We start from the raw sequence: 18,237 nt of genomic DNA on the forward strand, positions 1-18,237 counted from the left end.
GGATCCAACTCACACCCCCTGAAGTGGAAGCATGCAGTCTTAACCACTGGACTGCCAGGGAAGTCCTAAAACAGACTTTTTAATCAACAGGTATATAACTGATATGACTGCATGTTCCAGGGTTGACTGGAGATGACCTGGCAGCAAGGAGAGCTTTGGGGAGGCCACTAGGTTAGATAAGGAAAGCATTTATGTGGTCTAGGACAAAGCAATGACGTTGAAATTTAAGAGAAGGGACAGAATTTGGGAGATACTGCTAAAGTGACTGTGAAAAGAATATTGGTGGAGGGTAGGGAGAAAGGGGAGTGGTAAAGTTCAGGTTTCAACTTAAGACAAGGTGCAGGCAGTGCAGCAGGCATTTGGAGACATGAAGAGAGAGACAGGTTTGAGACAAGCTGCTGTTGTTCAGTTGCTAAGTCATGTCTGACTCTTTTTGATCACATGGGTTGTAGCCCGCCAGGCTCCTCTGTCCATGGGATTTCCCAGGCAAGAACACTGGAGCGGGTTACTATTTCCTTCTCCATGTTCTGGTTTTTTAGCTGTGAGGCATGTGGGATCTTAGCTCCCCCACCAGGGTTTGAACTCATACTTCCCGCGCTGGAAGGTGACGACTTAACCACTAAATTGCCAGGGAAGTACCACCTCCTAGTCCATTTTGACCCCTCTCACTGTTTTCTCTCCTCCATTAGACTTGGAGCCCATTGTAGCCTGAAATGTGTTTTTGAATATTTTGGTTTTCCATCAAAACGCTTACAGCTCAGTAGTACCATGCACATAACTGGGGATCCATACATGGTTTTTGAATGAATTTATTTAGTTTTTCGAATTGTGTCTTTTGTAGTGAAATTTCAGATGAAGACTTTTAATCAGGAGTTGTTTGGTTCTCTGGAATAATAAGATTGGAAGGTGTTTTCTTTCTTTCTGGCAGAATAAAATCTGCATGTCCTGGTGAGAGCTTTGGAAATGTATAATTGATGTATTTTTGAAATGCTGCCCTGGTTTCCTGTAACTCTTCCTCCAGGAAGTCTTTCCAATTCGTCATAATTCCCAGTTGCTTCGCTATGGACAGCAGCTCCCCCTGAGTGTTAACCAGTTTGTCCATCACATTTCCGAGCTTGGCCTGATGTGTTTTCTCTGCTTCTTGAAGCACTTCCTGAACCTCTTCTTGCTTCTGCCTCTGAGTCATGCAATAGTAGATGTTCATTTCATGTTGTTTTTCCTTTATCAGTTGGTTCACATTCTTCTTCTGATCCTTCGCAACTGTGACACCAGAACTCACAAATTCCTCCATGGCCTTTCTACCAAAAAGAGTAAGAGTTGAATGTTAGTGGTTAGATGGATTACCCACTAAAAACCAAAAGATTTTGTCTCTCACTACAGATGGAGAAAACATGATTGCATGGTTTACATGAGTCCCAGTCTGAGATAGGCTGGTCAAGATGAGCTTTTGATTAGATGTTAACAATCAAAAAGTACTTTTCAGAGCAGGGAAGGAACACATGGATTTCCTTGCTGTGGGCTAGAGTGAAGCCACCAGTCTACTGACTAATGCTAACTTTAGGGAGTCCACCAAGGTCAGAAAATATGAATGGAGAGTTCTACAAAGATGAAGAAATAAGGTCAGAGCTCCAAAACCCTAGAGAAAGTATTTCTATATATCAACATAGCTACTCACCTTTAGTTAGACAGCAGGAAACTATCTCACAAAATGAGTTTAGCCTTCATTTTGATTCTATCTGAGCAATATTCTATGACAGCCAAACTTTTTGGTCTCAAGATCACTTTCACTCTTAAAATGACCAAGAAACCCAAAGAGCCTTTGTTTATATCTATTGACCCTAACAGTTTCAAAAATTAAAGTCAGACATTTAATCAGCATTATAAATGCATGTGAAATATTGGATAAATTCATTAAATATTAAAACAAAAAGCTTACCTTGTATGAAAAATATTTTTGTAAATCAAAAATCTTTTGATGAGAAAAGTGGCATCATTTTACATTTCTGTAAAACCCTTTATTGTCTGGCTAAATAGGAGAAAAGCTAGATTTTCATTTTGCTTCAATCTGTTGAGGTATCACACAACATAAAACCCTGGGAAATGCCACTATATACTCCTGAGATGGAGTGAAAAGACAAATCATGTCTTAATGTTATTAAGAAAATAGATTTGACCTTAGTGTCCTACTACAGGATCTGGGATCATACTTTGAGAACCATTGCCGAACAAATTCATATGCCTCTGATTATAATGTATCTAAAGGAAATCAACCATGAATATTCATTGGAAGGACTGATGCTGAAGATGAAGCACCAATACTCTGGCCACCTGATGTGAAGAGCCAACTTATTGGAAAAGACCCTGATCCTGGGAAAGATCAAAGGCAGGAGGAAAAGAGGATGACAGAGAATGAGACGGTTGGATGGCATCACTGACTCAATAAACATAAATTTGGGCAAACTCTGGGAGACAGTGAAGGATGGGGAAGCCAGGTGTGCTGCAGTCCATGGGGTCTCAAAGAGGTGGACACGACTGAGTGACTGAACAAGAACAACAAGAGATCCACAGTGGAATTCTAAACAGTGGGCTTCCTTAGCGGCTCAGCTGGTGAAGAACCCACCTGCAATGTGGGAGACATGGGTTCAATCCCTGGGTTGGGAAGATCCCCTGGAGAAGGGAAGGGAGTGGCTACCCATTCCAGTATTCTGGCCTGGAGAATTCCATGGACTGAATAGTCCATGGGGTTGCAATGAGTAGGACACGACTGAGTGACTTTCACATTCACTCCACATATTAGTTTCTGCAAATGTTCTAAAGAATGCTGGAATCTAGCAAAGTCTCTAAATGAGATCTGGTGTGCTGCAGAGTGGGTTCAGCTGACTGGAACAAATTTGAACCTTTGACAATTATTTGAAGAATGCCCACCGTGTGCCAGGCTCTCTTATAGGCACTAGGGACACATCAAAGAACAAAATGGACATTCTAGGTGGATATACCTACCCAACAGGCACAGCAGTTTCCTAGTCTTAGTCAACTGGTTCAGTGAAAGATGGCCACTGAAAGTCTTCCACCTTGGAATTTCATGGAGGAAGGGGCCAAAGGTGGGCAAAAGTGAAGGAGTGAAGGAGGGAGCAGGAGGCTCAGGGGAGTGTGAGGAGAGACCCAGACGCTCCTTTAGGACGGGAAGAGTTCCTGAGATGGAGTGGAGAAGGCAGAGGGAAAGGAGAACCACCCTCCACTGCTTTGCACAACTCATTCAGGAGTTACTGTCTTCTCTAACTTTCTCCCCAAATCCTCTATTTTCTTCCTTCTCTACCTCACAATGACTTACAGCATATGCATGTAGGGAACCACTGAAATAGCCAAGGCTGCAGCCTTCATTCCTATTTATCTGTACTTCCTATAGGATTTTACTTTTGGCTCTCTTCTAAACAGTTCTAACAAGGAAAGTTTGCCCATTAATTATATACAAATAGACTTGTTAATTCAAGCAGTGAAGCAAGAGACAAGTCCTAGACCAGGAGGCCAAACAGAGAGGTTTCAGTCTGGGCCCAGCTGTGTCAGCTACATGAGCCTGGGCAGGTCACTGAGCACCCAGAAACAGGTTTGGAACCTCTGGATATTCCTGATAATTACTAGGGCTCTTGAATGCTGACCTGTTAAAACTGGCCAAACTCATCAAATGTTCACTACGTATATAAAATGATTACTTTGGTATTTTTCACATATATATTAATAAGTGTATATGTGATCTGATTTATGTAAAAGTTACTTCAAATTATGCACATATATAAGGCAGTTCTGTTCAGTCACTCAGTCGTGTCAGACTCTTTGCGGCCCCATGGACCACAGCACACCAGGCCTCCCTGTCCATCACCAACTCCCGGAGTTCACTCAGACTCATGTCCATTGAGTCAGTGATGCCATCCAACCATCTCATCCTCTGTCGTCCCCTTCTCCTCCTGCCCTCAATCCCTCCCAGCATCAGGGTCTTTTCCAATGAGTCAGCTCTTCGCATCAGGTGGCCAAAGTATTGAAGTTTCAGCTTCAACATCAGTCCTTTCAATGAACACTCAGGACTGATTTCCTTTAGGATGGACTAGTTGGATCTCCTTGCAGTCCAAGGGACTCTCAAGAGTCTTCTCCAACACCATAGTTCAAAAGCATCAATTCTTCAGTGCTCAGCTTTCTTTATAGTCCAACTTTCACATCCATACATGACCACTGGAAAAACCATAGCCTTGATGAGATGGATTTTTGTTGGCAAAGTAATGTCTCTGCTTTTTAATATGCTGTCTAGGTTGGTGATAACTTTCCTTCCAAGGAGTAAGTGTCTTTTAATTTCATGACTGCAGTCACCATCTGCAGTGATTTTGGAGTAAATATATCAAAAGAACAAGGAAGGATACTGAACTACATTCTCTTAAATGATTGTCTCTGGGAGACAGTGGGCAGGAAGCAGGGAGTCAGGACTTAGTAAATTTTGCTCTCTCTGTATTTCTAGAAGCTCAACTTTGTTTATAGCATTATGACTTGTGTAAAAAGAAAGAGACCAAAAGTAACACATCCACAGTAGTGTACCATGTGGGCCAGAGGATGTGAAGACTGTTATGTGTTTGTGGAAAAACATTTCTTAATACCTTGCCTCCCCTAAAATTGGAGCTATGGAATGAAAAGCACAATTTTTAGGGCAGTAGTTACCTTGCAAGATAGGAGGAGAGGAAACAAAGGTGGTTGAGGAAGAATATGGGACTTTACAATCCGCTCAAAAGGCTGGTAGGCCCTTGAGTATTCGTGTTATTTTTCTTTACATCACACACACACACACACACACACACACACTCTACAATATACTATATACTGTTCCCCATGTTTGATACATTCTGTAATAAAAATGTAAAAACACAGAAAGTAGGAAGTATCTTTGGCATCCACCCTATCCTCTTTCCAAGCTGATTCTGACAGGGGCCGCACTGATTTGCAGGGGCGCTCCCTGGAGTACCTTCTCTGAGACTGGATCTCTTCCTGGGCAATGAGCCTCTCCTGCTCTCGCGCTTCCTGCACAGCCTGGACCTTCTCGCGGTGGCACTCCATCATGATCCTTTGGATCCTGTGGACCATGCGCTGCTCGGCAGCCAAGTGTTCTCGCTGCAGTTCTTCTTCCACGTTTTTATGCAATTGCATCTTGGTCCTAACTGTCATTTCCTTAAACAACAGGAAAACCAGGTTCAGATGCTACAGCTTTGATGTTTGAAAATGAATACTAAGAGGTTATTCAGATCATAATTTATCTGCCTGATGGAATATACACCAATTAAGCCTGATGATTTAAGAGTGTATAAAAATAAGAAGCAGATCTGCAGATACAGAGATCAAACAAACAAGTTACCAGTGGGGAGAGGTAAGGGGGAGGGGGTGATATAAAGGTAGGGAGAAAAGGAGGATTTTTATGGGGTTGTATGAAATCAAGTGTGTGAAACTTTTGAAAATTGTAAAGCACCATAGAATTTAAAGAATTTTTCATTCAATACAAAAAGAATTGTTTAGAAAAGTGAAGGAATACCGAAAAAGATAATTTAAAAAAACTTGGGGGGCAGTGGTTGGGAGGGAGGCTCAAGAGGGAGGAGATATATATACATATATATATATAGTTATGACTGATTTGCTTTGTTTCATGGCAGAAACCAATACAACATTATAAAGCAATTATCTCCCAATTAAAAAGAAAAACTGAAATAGTATGTCTATACCATGGAATATTATTAATATACAGCTACTGAAAAGGAAAGAAAAGGAGTATATACTATTTGGGAAACTTATGATGCTAGGTAAAACCAGAAATGTACAAACTATATAGCATAAGTATGTATACTATAGCTGTTGTTCAGATGCTAACTCATGTCTGCCTGTTTTGCAACCCCCTGGACTGTAGCCCACCAGGCTCCTCTCTCCATGGGACTTCCCAAGCAAGAATACTAGAGTGGGTTGCCATTCCTTCTCCAGGGGAATCTTCCCAACCCAGGGATCAAACCCACATCTCCTGCATTGGCAGGCGGACTCTTTATCACTGAGCCACCAGGGAAGCCCAAGTATATACACAGATAATATTGAAAAGGAATACGCAAAAGGAAGAGTAATTGAGTCATGGTCATTTTTTGATTCTTCAAATATTCTATAGCATTCTATTATCTTTATCCATGATTAGAAATACAGATTACAATTCTGCTTTAGGAAGTCAGTCCTGGAAAGTGGCAGAAATAATGACCAGGAGAGTCTCTTGGGTAGGAGGGGACCTGAGCAAGCAGTGCACAGGACGGCAGTCTCAGGAAGCTGCCTGCATGCCCTCACTGTCCTTCTGGAGTATTCCAGCTCATTCACTTTGAGGGGCCCATCCTCAGTCACAAAGGAGACAGGAACAAGTGTTCCACCACTTGTTCCTGTCGAAGGACCTATGGAGCCCTCAGCTAGGTAAAGAGAGGGGACACTTGTCAAACCAGGACTAGGGACTTCCCTGGCGATCCAGTGGTTAAGACTCCATGCTTCCAATGCAGGAGGCGCAGATTCGATCCTTGGTCCAGGAATAAGATCCCACATGCTGTGCAGCATGGCCAAAAGATAAAAAAACAAAAACAAAACAGGACTTGAGAGCAGCAGGCTCTCAAGGGAAACCCTGTATCCCTGGAAGTGCCCAACGAAGTCATGGTGTACCAGGCACAGTGCTGGGCCCACTGCTCCAAGCAGGAGGCTGGAATTCCATCCTCGGGACTCACTGCCTACTGGAGGAGACCCAAACTCCATCCTGCAACCACTGTTCTAAAAGAAATACATACCAGAAAGGAGGGGCAGTTAATTCTCTCCAGTTGTTTCAAAACTTTCATTTAAAGGGAAATGTGTATCTCTATTTTAGGGATAAGAGAGAACATACAGAAACTAAGTTGTTCAGTATTCTGTAATAACCTAAATGGGAAAAGAATTCGAAAAACAATAGATCCATGTGTCAATATATGTATAACTGAATCACTTTGCAGTACACCTGAAACTAATACAACATTGCTAATCAACTATGCTCCAATATAAAATAATATTTTTTACTGTAAAAACAAAACAAACAAAAAAGAAATTAAGTTATTTCACAGAGTGAGTCATTGGAAGAGCTAGGACCAGAAAGCAGGATTCTCACCCACTAGTTTCTCACTTCATTGCAGGCTGTGATGCTGGGATCTTCCCAGAAATTCGTCGGTGTGTTTTCATTCCAGAAACTCTGCCCAGTCTTATCAGACAGTACAGTAAGTTTCCTCCCTCCCCTCGAACCCCTCCCCACCTCCCAGAGACAATTTCTGAGCAGAGTATGGAAGGTTCTGCTGTGGGTAGTAAGTCTAAATCTCTATCTTGTAGTCAGAGGCTGCTGTTGAACATCTTAGGGGATATTTCAACATCTTAGGTATCATTTCTGGGTTTTCAAGTACATTTTCAGCAACTGAGATTGCCGAATGGTTGCGCCTTATAAAGATGATGTATTACCATAATACATTTCTATTTGAATCACAGAACTTAAAAAGATACCTCCACCCTTTATTTTGACTGGGTTCTGAATTTATCTCGGAGAATGAAATTCTGTTTCTCTTTCATGTAATGATTTAGTGAAACCGAAATCATTTTACGGTATCACATAGCATGTCTAATAGCTATTTAAAGCTACAAAAAATAATGACCTACTGTTTGGCAGTGTTAATATTCAACAGAAAGCCTTCCAGTCAAATTACTTTTATTGAAGTGCATTTTGAGAGAATGGGCCTCTATTGTGAGATAAGAGACAGCCTGGCCAAATCTTGACTGTGCAGACGTGTCACAGACCTTTCTTCATGCCACCATGTCTCCCACAGGAGAAGTTTCTCTCACGCGTCACAGGCAGGAAGATCTTGGGCCTTAATCTGTCTTTAGCTGGGGGACATGGTGATTTGTAGCACTTTCCTCTTTGAACTGACTGTCAGAAAGCTCAAAGGCCCAGCTGTGATAACAGCACAGACCTCATGTGGCTACTGACATTTCTGAGTCTTGGATTCACACCTGACTTCATATTTCCTCTTCTCATTTTCCCTTAGCTTCTATTTTATTATTTACTTTTTAATAGTACTGTATTTGAGTAAGACAATATTAGCACTTTTTCAGAATGCTATCTGTCCATTGGACAAGACCTGGAAATTTGGTTTCACAGCAATTCACCTAAAACTTATCCCAAATTCTTAGCATCACAGAAGAGCAGTACCTGGTGAACTCTATGTATCAGAATGTAAGGCTATTTGGTGCTAGAAATTGGTTTTCTGCTCTCTGTACTGGTAATCTCAAACGTTCTTAGGCATGAGAAGCACATGGTTAAAAACACTGTCAGTGATTCTGTAGGACAGGTAGGACCAGGAATCTGTAGAAAGGGAGACTCTAGGGAGGTGGTTCAGAGGCCCCCTGAGAAGCAATAATGAGGTCTATGTCTGGGGACCCTACAGCTGAAACAACCCTATGTACTCCACTTAGACAAATCTTCATTATATGAAAAAAAAAGTCACTAAAACTTTTATCGAATAATTTGGAAAGGCCAACCTCCCTGTAACTGTTCCCCTTAAATTGTCTTAGGACTTCTATTTTAACACTAAGTGGATTAACTCAACCCAAAGACTGTATGTGCATATGTGCATGGTCAGTCATGTCTGAGTCTTTGTGACCCTGTGGACTGTAGTCTGCCAGGCTCCTCCGCCCATGGGATTCTCCATGCAAGAATACTGGAGAGGATTGCCATTTCCTGCTCCAGGGGATCTTCCTGACCCAGGGATCGAACTCACATCTCCTGTGTCCCCTGCATTGGCAGGCGGATCCTTTACTACTGAGCCACCAAAGACAATATGTGATAAAGTGAAGTTGCTCAGTCGTGTCCGACTCTTTGCGACCCCGTGGACTGTAGCCTAAGAGGCTCCTCTGTCCACAGAATTTTCCAGGCAAGAGTACTGGATTGGGTTGCCATTTCCTTCTCCAGGGGATCTTCCCGACCCAGGGATCGAACCCGGACCTCCCACGTTGCGGGCAGACACTTTACCATCTGAGCCACCTGGGAAGCCCCTAAAGACTATATGGGGTACCACCAAATGACTTAAAGCAAGACTGGGATGTGAGCTCCTGGAAACAGGGATCACATCTAAGTTACCTTGTATTGTCACAACCTAATGCCAGCAGTGATGTTTAAAATGTCTGTCCTCTGGTTGAAGCACAGAGCTGGGACATAAGGCACCCACACACATGGAAATGGTTACCCCTTGAAATTTTTGGTTGGGGAAGTCCAGGGTGGGCTTGGGGATGGTGATTTATCAACGGATAGAGAAGTATTTCACTGTTCAAGAAAGAGTGTGGCCGTTCTGTCCCTGCTGGGTGAGCAGCAGGCCTCTCCAGACATGCTATAAACGCTCCTCCTGTTTTGAACTGAAATCAAGGATGGGCAGTGATCCACTGCAGCCAGGCCCCCAGGGACCATGGCCCCTGGTGTCAGGTAGGGAGGGCCCACCACACTTCAGTAGCCCTGGGATGGAGCTCTCTTCCCTACTAGCAAGTTTTCTGAGGGCAAGCATGGTCCATTTAATCTCCCTTGTACAGAGCTGATCAATGACAGGTGTGCATGGCGTTAACAATGGACAAATGGGCCTGTGGTCCCTGAACTGTTTATGAGTTATGTTCTTGCTGAATGAGGCCAAACTGCGGCCACACTTCTGTTGCTTTCCCTCCAGCCTCTGCCCAGGAATCATTACCTTGCACCGTGTCCTGTCCTTCCCATGACCCCCATGTGAAAGGAGTGCTGTATGCTTTTCCTTTGAGCAGCTTTTGGACTGAACTGTGTGAGGAACCCTGGGGCTCTGCCTTGATAGATTACTAACTACCCCAAGTTGTGCAGTCATGTAATGGTACCAGGTACAGCCTGCAATGAGTTTCCCTCATTGTGAGACTTCTGATCCTGCAGGAAATACCTGAGAAACAGCCCAGGGGTCTCCCTTATCACTGCAGTAAATGCAAATTTAGGGAAAAGGATGCAATCAGAGAGCCTGCTTCCTCTGTCCAGCCTGCTTTCGCACTTATAAAGTCACGGCACCACACTGGCCCCAGGATAATGGTGGTAGTGAGTCAGCTGCGCCCTTGTAGGGACTGTAGGAGTGTGGCGACCAGACATTTAATGAGTAATCAATCCTCTCATCCATGCACCTACGTCAGTGCTGGGTGGGGATGCTGTGAAAGAGGGCGGGGTGACAAGGACAGTGTATGGCTGTCAGCATAGAGCTGGTGGGGCAAGGCTTCCCTTGACCAGTGCTTCTGGGTGTCTGATGAAGTGCAGGAAGAACATGCTGACAAGGTCTTCAAGGTGGGAAAGAGGGTGGTGAGTACAGGTTTGAGGATCCAGAGAAAGGGCAGTAAGAGGAGGAGAGCCAGTGATAAGAGATGCGGAGACTGACAGGCAGGGGTGCCTCCTTCATATCTAACCCCATAAAGGTTTGGGCTCACCCAAGGCCACTCATTATGGTTCATTACGTCAAAGGGATTCTCCTGCACCCAATCATCACTCTTGCCATAAAGACCAGGATTTCTTCTGTAAAAATCCTGGGCCTCCCAACCAACCTCCATAAAATACTCATCTAGACTTTATGTATGATTGTTTTTCTTCCATTCCCTTGCCAGAGCTTTTTACAAACTTAAGTACTTCTTAAAAGACAACAAACAGGCCACCATAAAAACCTGTAAATCTCAGGAGACAAGTGGACACAGCAGGGGAAGAGGAGGGTGAGATGAGTTGGGAGAGTAGCAATGATAGATATACACTACCATGTGTAAAACAGCCAGCTAGCGGGAAGCTGCTGCACAGCTTAGAAAAGTCAGTTTGGGGCTCTATGAAGACCTAGAGGGCTGGGATGGGGGATGGATGGGAGGGAGACTCAAGGAGGGGATATATGTATACTTAGAGATGATTCATGTTGTTGTACAGCAGGAACTAACACAAAACTGTAAAGCAATTATATCCAAATAATGATTTTTTTAAAAACCTTTAACTCTTTCTCATGTTCCTCTTTCAGAAACTGGATTTGCATTTTGTACATATCATTTGCTTCTTCGAGGGCTTTCTTCACTGCTTGTCTTTGGCGTTCATCGGCCTTTGAAAGAGAGTTCATTTATTTGTTAATATACATCAGGTTTTCATGTTTAATGAAAATTAGCCACCACCATGGGGCCCCACTAACTGGCTCTATTCCAATCTCAGACCTCCCACAGCACACTGCTGTCTCAGGCAGAGATGTCCCTAACACAGCCCTGGCCCCTGGCTAACATTACTGTTTCAGGAGCTGCCCAGGAGAGCTTTACTGCAGGCTGCTGGGTGGTCTTTTTAATTTGGCACTCTATTTCTTGTTGACTAACTATCAGAGTAATGTATGTTCATCCAAGAAATTATGGAAAATACAGAGAAGTAGAAAAATGTACAAAGTCAGAAATTTGCTGAGAAGGGAGGTTGAGTATCACCCCAGATCCCCTGTATTTAGTTCAGTTCAGTTCAGTTGCTCAGTTGTGTCCGACTCTTTGCAATCCCATGGACTGTAGCATGCCAGGCCTCCCTGTCCATCACCAACTCCCGGAGTCTACTCAAACTCATGACCATTGAGTCGGTGATGCCATCCAACCATCTCATCCTCTGTTGTCCTCTTTCCCTCCTGCCTTCAATCTTTTCCAGCATCAGGGTCTTTTCCAATGAGTCAGTTCTTCACATCAGGTGGCCAAAGTATTGAAGTTTCAGCTTCAACATCAGTCCTTTCAATGAACACTCAGGACTGATCTCCTTTAGGATGGACTGTTTGGATTTCCTTGCAGTCCAAGGAACTCTCAAGAGTCTTCTCCAACACCACAGTTCAAAAGCAACAATTCTTCAGCACTCAGCTTTCTTCACAGTCCAACTCTTGCATCCATATATGATTACCAGAAAAACCATAGCTTTGACTAGACGGACCTTTGTAGGCAAAGTAATATCTCTGCTTTTTAATATGCTGTCTAGGTTGGTCACAGCTTTTCTTCCAAGGAGCAAGCGTCTTTTAATTGCATGGCTGCAATCACCATCTGCAGTGATTCTGGAGCCCAAAATAATAGTTTGTCACTGTTTCCACTGTTTCCCCATCTATTTGTCACGAAGTGATGGGGTCAGCTGTCAAGATCTTCATTTTCTGAATGTTGAGTTTTAAGCCAACTTTTTCACTCTCCTCTTTCACTTTCATCCGGAGGCTCTTTAGTTCTTCACTTTCTGCCGTAAGGGTGGTTTCATCTGCATATCTGAGGTTACTGATATTTCTACTGGCAATCTTGATTCCAGCTTGTGCTTCTTCCAGCCCAGTATTTCTCATGATGTACTCTGCATATAAGTTAAATAAGCAGAGTGTCCCCTGCATCAGGGTCTTCAGAAAGATGTTTCATTATTTTATTTGAAAAGAATGCCCAGGACATTAGATAAACATATTTAAATTGTACATTATTCACAAAAGCATTCTCTTGTATTAGGGAATATGATTAATGGCTCACAGTCAATTTAAATTATATTATTATTGATAAGGATAAATGACTATAAAGACTTTTATATCTATTACCCTTCACAATGAAGCATTTTGTACTTTTGGAGAACTTTCATACAAAGCTTTTGCTGGAACTAACACTGGACAATTCCAATACTCTTTGCTATGATGTATATATTATAGAGAAACTGAGAAATAACTTCTAAGCTCTGTGGCTTATCCTGCTCTCAAGGAGTGTTAATCCTCTTTAGGGAAGTCACGTATAGCCTTTTCTTTATTTCTGGAAGAAATGCGGCTGGAGGATAGAGGTTTGGCTTTATTGAAGTGTCTGGGATCTGACCGTGAGCTCCAAGGCACTCAAATTGCTCCCGTGGCCTTCAGCAGTCATGTGGACAAGGTGTCAAGGACTTTGGAGCAAAGAGGAGCTGGGAGAGGGTTGAAAAAGAGACTTAGCTATGATGCAATTTTTGGAAAAAAAGCCACTTGGGGTATTACACGCTGCACAAATGGATGGTCTACATATTAAATATTAAGCAATAATAAACAATTATCAACAAGAATGTCTGTTTTTGAAGTTTTAATTCAATGCGAATAAAGGGAGCCAGAGTCATCCACATGCAGGGGCAATTTAAAAGGATGGAAGCTCCTGACGATTTCTGCTTCCTACTCTGCATCTATGTGTGCTGGGCACGTCATTTCATTGAACTTTCTCAACAATTCTAGAGAGTATTATTATTCCTCTTTCACATTTGAAGATGCCAAGACTACAGAGCTGAAGAACCTGCCCCACAGATGACCAGCATTCAAAGTCAGCCCTGCCTGACTCTACTCTTTCATACAAACCCTCAAAGAGAAAGAACTGCCAAGAGGCATGCAGGCTGATTTCCGGTTTCCTTTACCTTAGCCCATATGTCAGCTTCTGCCTGTGCAATACGTTCTTTGAGTGCATCCTCTTGAAACTGCTCTTCCTTATTCAGAATATCTTTCCCAATATCTGCGGAGTGGAAGAGGAAAAAACATCACATATATCCACGGACTGTATCTGGGCTTTCTTTTTCACTGCTATCAAGTTATTTACTAAAGTTATCTAAGAGATCCTTTTGGGAAATTTCACTCTCTAAAGATTCCAGTGAAAGAGGGAAGTTATTCCCCCAACTGATTAGGAAGGAGCTCACAGCACGGTTAGACCTGGATGGACTCAGTCCCCTTCACCACAACCCACACTTCTAGTCATTGTTCAGTCACTCAGTCATGTCTGATTCTTTGCTGCCCCATGGACTGCAGCTCCCGGAGCTTGCTCAAACTCATGTCCACTGAGTTAGTGATGCCATCCAGCCATCTCATCCTCTGTTGTCCCCTTCTCCTCCCGCCTTCAATCTTTCCCACCATCAGGATCTTTTCCAATGAGTCAGCTCTTCGCATCAGGTGCCCAAAGTATAGGAACTTCAGCATCAGTCCTTCCAATGAATATTCAGGATTGAATTCCCTTAGGATTGATTGGTTTGGACTCCTTGCAGTCCAAGGGACTCTCAAGGGTCTTCTCCAACACCACAGTTCAAAAGCATCAACACTTCAGCGCTCAGCCTTCTTTATGGTCCAACTCTCACATTCACACATGACTACTGGAAAAACCATAGCTTTGACTAGATGTAACTCTGTTGGCAAAGTAATGTTTCTGCTTTTTAATACACTGCCCAGGTTTGCCATAGCTTTTCTTCCAAGGAGCAAACGTCTTTTAATTTCATGGCTGCAGTCACCATCTGCAGTGATTTTGGTGCCCAAGAAAATTAAGTCTGTCATTTTATTTTAGATGAGGAAACAGTGACAGACTTTATTTTCTCCTTCTGGTAACAGGACTCACTTTCCTCAAGAACTTGCTCCCTCACCTGTTCTGGGATTGCCAATCACAGCAGCCAACCTGCTTGGCCCATCACATGCTCCCCACCTTCCAGGCCCCATTAACTGGAGCACAGACTCAACCCTGGCCAAACACACTCTTTCCCTTATTTTATATAAGGCTATAAGGAGAACAGAGCTCTTTTCCTCTAAGGTTTCTAAGCTGGAGATATTAAGGTGATTAGAGCAGTTTGGAACCACTTCCACTCCTTTCTCTGTTGCTGGAGTAAGCTTGGCTGCACTGGTAAAACAACTAAGCCAACGCATGGAGACAGCAAGCGTGGACAGACTGACAGCCCTGGTACCAGCTCCCTCTTGGGTACCACTGTTACAAGGGTCAAGAAATCCTCCTTTATAAATAGTCTAGTCTAAGTTGTGTTTCTATCACCTGCAACTGAAATACATATTAGTTGGCATTGATTTAACAGTCTTTGCTACTAGATTATCAGTGAGTCTAAAAGTATAAAGCAGTGAATACTATGAGGAGGATGGACATATACTACACAGGCCCAACATTGTATAGAGATAATTACGAAAGATTTAGAAAGCAATCGAACTAAGCATGGACTGGCAAAGTTTTGCACTTCATAAAAATGTGATACAAGTGTGGGCTGCTGTTATGCATTTTTATACTTAAGTTCCAGTACTTTGTATTAGTCGTTCTCCACTCTAACTGTACAACAGCATTCATAAATAGCTTTTTTTAAATGGTGAAAAAAGGAACACACTATTAATATGAAGAATGACTTGGATCTTAAGGGAATGCTGAGTGAAAAAAGCCGATTTCAAAGTTATATACTGTATGATTATACACACACACACACAGGGTATATAGAGAGAGTATAGTATATTATATATATATATATATGTTTTATATATAAAACATTGTCAAAGAGCTTTAATTATAGTGACTGAGGACAGATTAGTGGTTGCCAGGAGTTTAAATGAGGAGGTATTAAGAGGTAACATGAGCCAGTTTCTCTGTGGTGAAGAAATATTTCTGTTATGATTGTAGTGACGGTTACATGAATCTACGTGATAAATTTAATAAAACTACACACCAGGGAAAAAAGAACAAATAAGGTCTGCACCTAACTTAACAGTATCGCTCCAACACCAATTTCCTGGTTTTGACAATGTACCAGTGTTATGTAAGGCATCAATGACAGAACCTGGTTGGGAACTCTGTTCTATTTTTAAAATGTGTCAGTCTTCAACTATTTCCAAATAAAAACCTATTAAATATATTAAAAAATATTGGAAAAGTTTTTTTAAAAGGCCACATGCTAAGGGCCAATTCTGAAGGTTCTAATTTAGTGGGTCTGTGTTGGATTAGTATTGTAATAGGGAAGAACAAACCTGACTCCCTATTAGATGTTTTCGTTTACTTTAACCTTTGTATTCAATTCGTTTTGCTTAGAGTGAAAAATGTTGCGTATAGCCTAAAATATACAGGGTAGCCTGCTCTCAAGGTTCTGACCTTTAAAGGTAAAACACTTTTCCATTCATGTAGAGCCAAGAAGTTGCAGAACAGAGAATAAGATTTGTCTTGCTGGAGGTTTACAGGAACATCATGAACTGACCCATAATGGACAACTGCAAAAACAAAGGATTCCTGCAGGAAGAAGTCTGCAACAACCAACCCATCTCTCCTCCCCTTTTAATATGAAAAATGCCTGCATTCTGAAAGGGCTAAGAAGGTTCTTCGGTACATTAATCTGCCATCTCTGCTTGCTGGCTTTCTGAATAAAGTCGTTCTTCTTTGCCCCAACAACTCATCTCCTGATTTATTGGCCTGTCATGCAGTGAGTAGAATGAATTTGGACTTCGTAACAGTATTAAATCCAGTGAAGTTTGTGTTTGGATTTAAAAGTTCTGTAGAACACTGCCAATGTTGAGAACTACTCTCTGCAATACTTATTAGCATTTATACATGTTTTAATTTATCCACTTAATGTTTTGATTCAGATATACTAGGAAGCATAAGGAATCAACCAAAAAAAGCATATCTAAAAATGGATATCCACTGTTCTGGGTGTAAAAAGCCAAATCATTATAGAAATTATAATTAATAAGTCACACTAAACAGTTACTAAAAGTTAAAATCAGTAATCAGTTTTGGTAATGATATTTTTAGAGGATGACCCCAATTTGATCTCCCTCTACATTTTAGTTTTTTTCAAAACACTCTCCATTCTATAGCTTCTTACATTTTCAAAGATCAGGAGTAAAATTTAATCACCACTAACTTAACACGTTAAAGACAGGATTTAAGAGTACTTAGGAAAACACTTCCAAGGCGTAAAACCTGACTGAAAACCTGACAGGAATGAGGAGAAAAGGAAACCTGTAATTAAAATTTGATTTGCTTATTAGAAGTACATATATAGGTGGAAGAGATAAATTAGGAATTTGGGGATAACAGATAATACTATTATATATAAAATAGATAAGCAAAGACATACTATATGGCACAGGGAACTATATTCAATATCTTATAACCTATAATGGATAATAATCTGAAAGAGAACATATATACATATATAATTTAATATAAAATATATTAAATATAATACATGTATATATATAAAACTGAATCACTTTCCTGTACACCTGAAACATCATAAATCAGCTATACTTAAAATGTTTTTAAATATAAAAAGAGGACTTAAAAGATAAAAGAAGTGTGTACACAGTACATATTCTCATGCTATTTATAATCTATTTTATGTCACCAGTACTAACAAAGAACAGTTTCTTTCATCTGTTTATTAAGGTGTTACTTAGAGATATTTCTCTCCTATTTGTATGGAGTGCCCAAGGATGGGCGAGGGCAAAAAGAACTCCAAGTTATTATTATGCGCCAGGCTTTAGAATAGGTATGAATATTTCATTAAAGCCTCAAAAGAAACCTGCAAGAAAAGTATTATATTAACATCCCTGTTTACATATAAGGAAACAGATTGAGAGGCTAAGTATCCTGCCAAGGCACACAACTGGAAAGTGGAGAAGCAGGATTTCAACCCATATTCTTCTCATGTCAAACACATGCATCTGCAGGACAAGGAGCTTTGATTAGGAGAGCCGATCAAAGTCTGTACAACAAGAATGACATACGATGCTATGAAACATTAGGACAAAGAAAACCAGCAAAGTCACTTACCCAGTATATCTTTGTGAGTGTAAAACCGTGTCTTAAATGGCTTGTATTCATGGATCCGTTTGAAGGTTTCCCCAAAAGGGGCTGGTGGAATTATCTTATTACAAACAGCACAGCAAACAAAGTTTGTATAATTTGGATTTCTGATCATAATTAAAGTTGTCTTTTACTATGTACAATTAAAACACTCTTAGGATTAGAAAAAGTCGTTTTAAGAAAAGTTCAAGTTTGAGAAAGCAGAAGAGATTCAAGGTTTGAAGACAATGCTAGAGGCTTGTCAGGATTAAATGATTCACCATGATTAGGAAGTGGTTATATACCTAGTGGTAAAGAATGGTACTGAAAGCTTCTGCCCATAGAAGGTCTGGGCACTGGATTTGGGAAGATTTAAGCAGCTGCTCCTCTTAGAGTCTAGATTAAATTGTTAACTTACTTAGCAACTGTTGCTAGGTAAGACAAGCTTTGCTCATAAAAGCAACTACAAATAATGACAAAAGGCAGCATGGTACACCTCTTCATTTCCCAGATACTTCCTATATGTTTCCTTCTGCTGCGGTAACAAATGTCTACATACTTGGTGGCTTAAAACCACACAAATTCATTCTC

At 41.5% G+C, this 18,237-nt stretch overlaps 1 protein-coding gene across 1 annotated transcript; it reads right to left on the reverse strand.

Annotated features, from left to right (window-relative positions):
- On the reverse strand, positions 794-18,020 carry C9H6orf163 (chromosome 9 C6orf163 homolog). Its single transcript, XM_005684703.2, has 5 exons — positions 17,635-18,020; positions 13,475-13,569; positions 11,070-11,177; positions 5,003-5,205; positions 794-1,298 (listed from the first exon to the last, which is right to left on the reverse strand). The coding sequence occupies exons 1-5, from the start codon at positions 17,780-17,782 to the stop codon at positions 863-865; spliced, it is 990 nt and encodes a 329-aa protein (XP_005684760.1). The 5' UTR covers positions 17,783-18,020; the 3' UTR covers positions 794-862.

This window comes from Capra hircus, chromosome 9 (genome assembly GCF_001704415.2).
Source record: "Capra hircus breed San Clemente chromosome 9, ASM170441v1, whole genome shotgun sequence".
Classification (NCBI taxonomy): Eukaryota; Metazoa; Chordata; class Mammalia; order Artiodactyla; family Bovidae; genus Capra; species Capra hircus.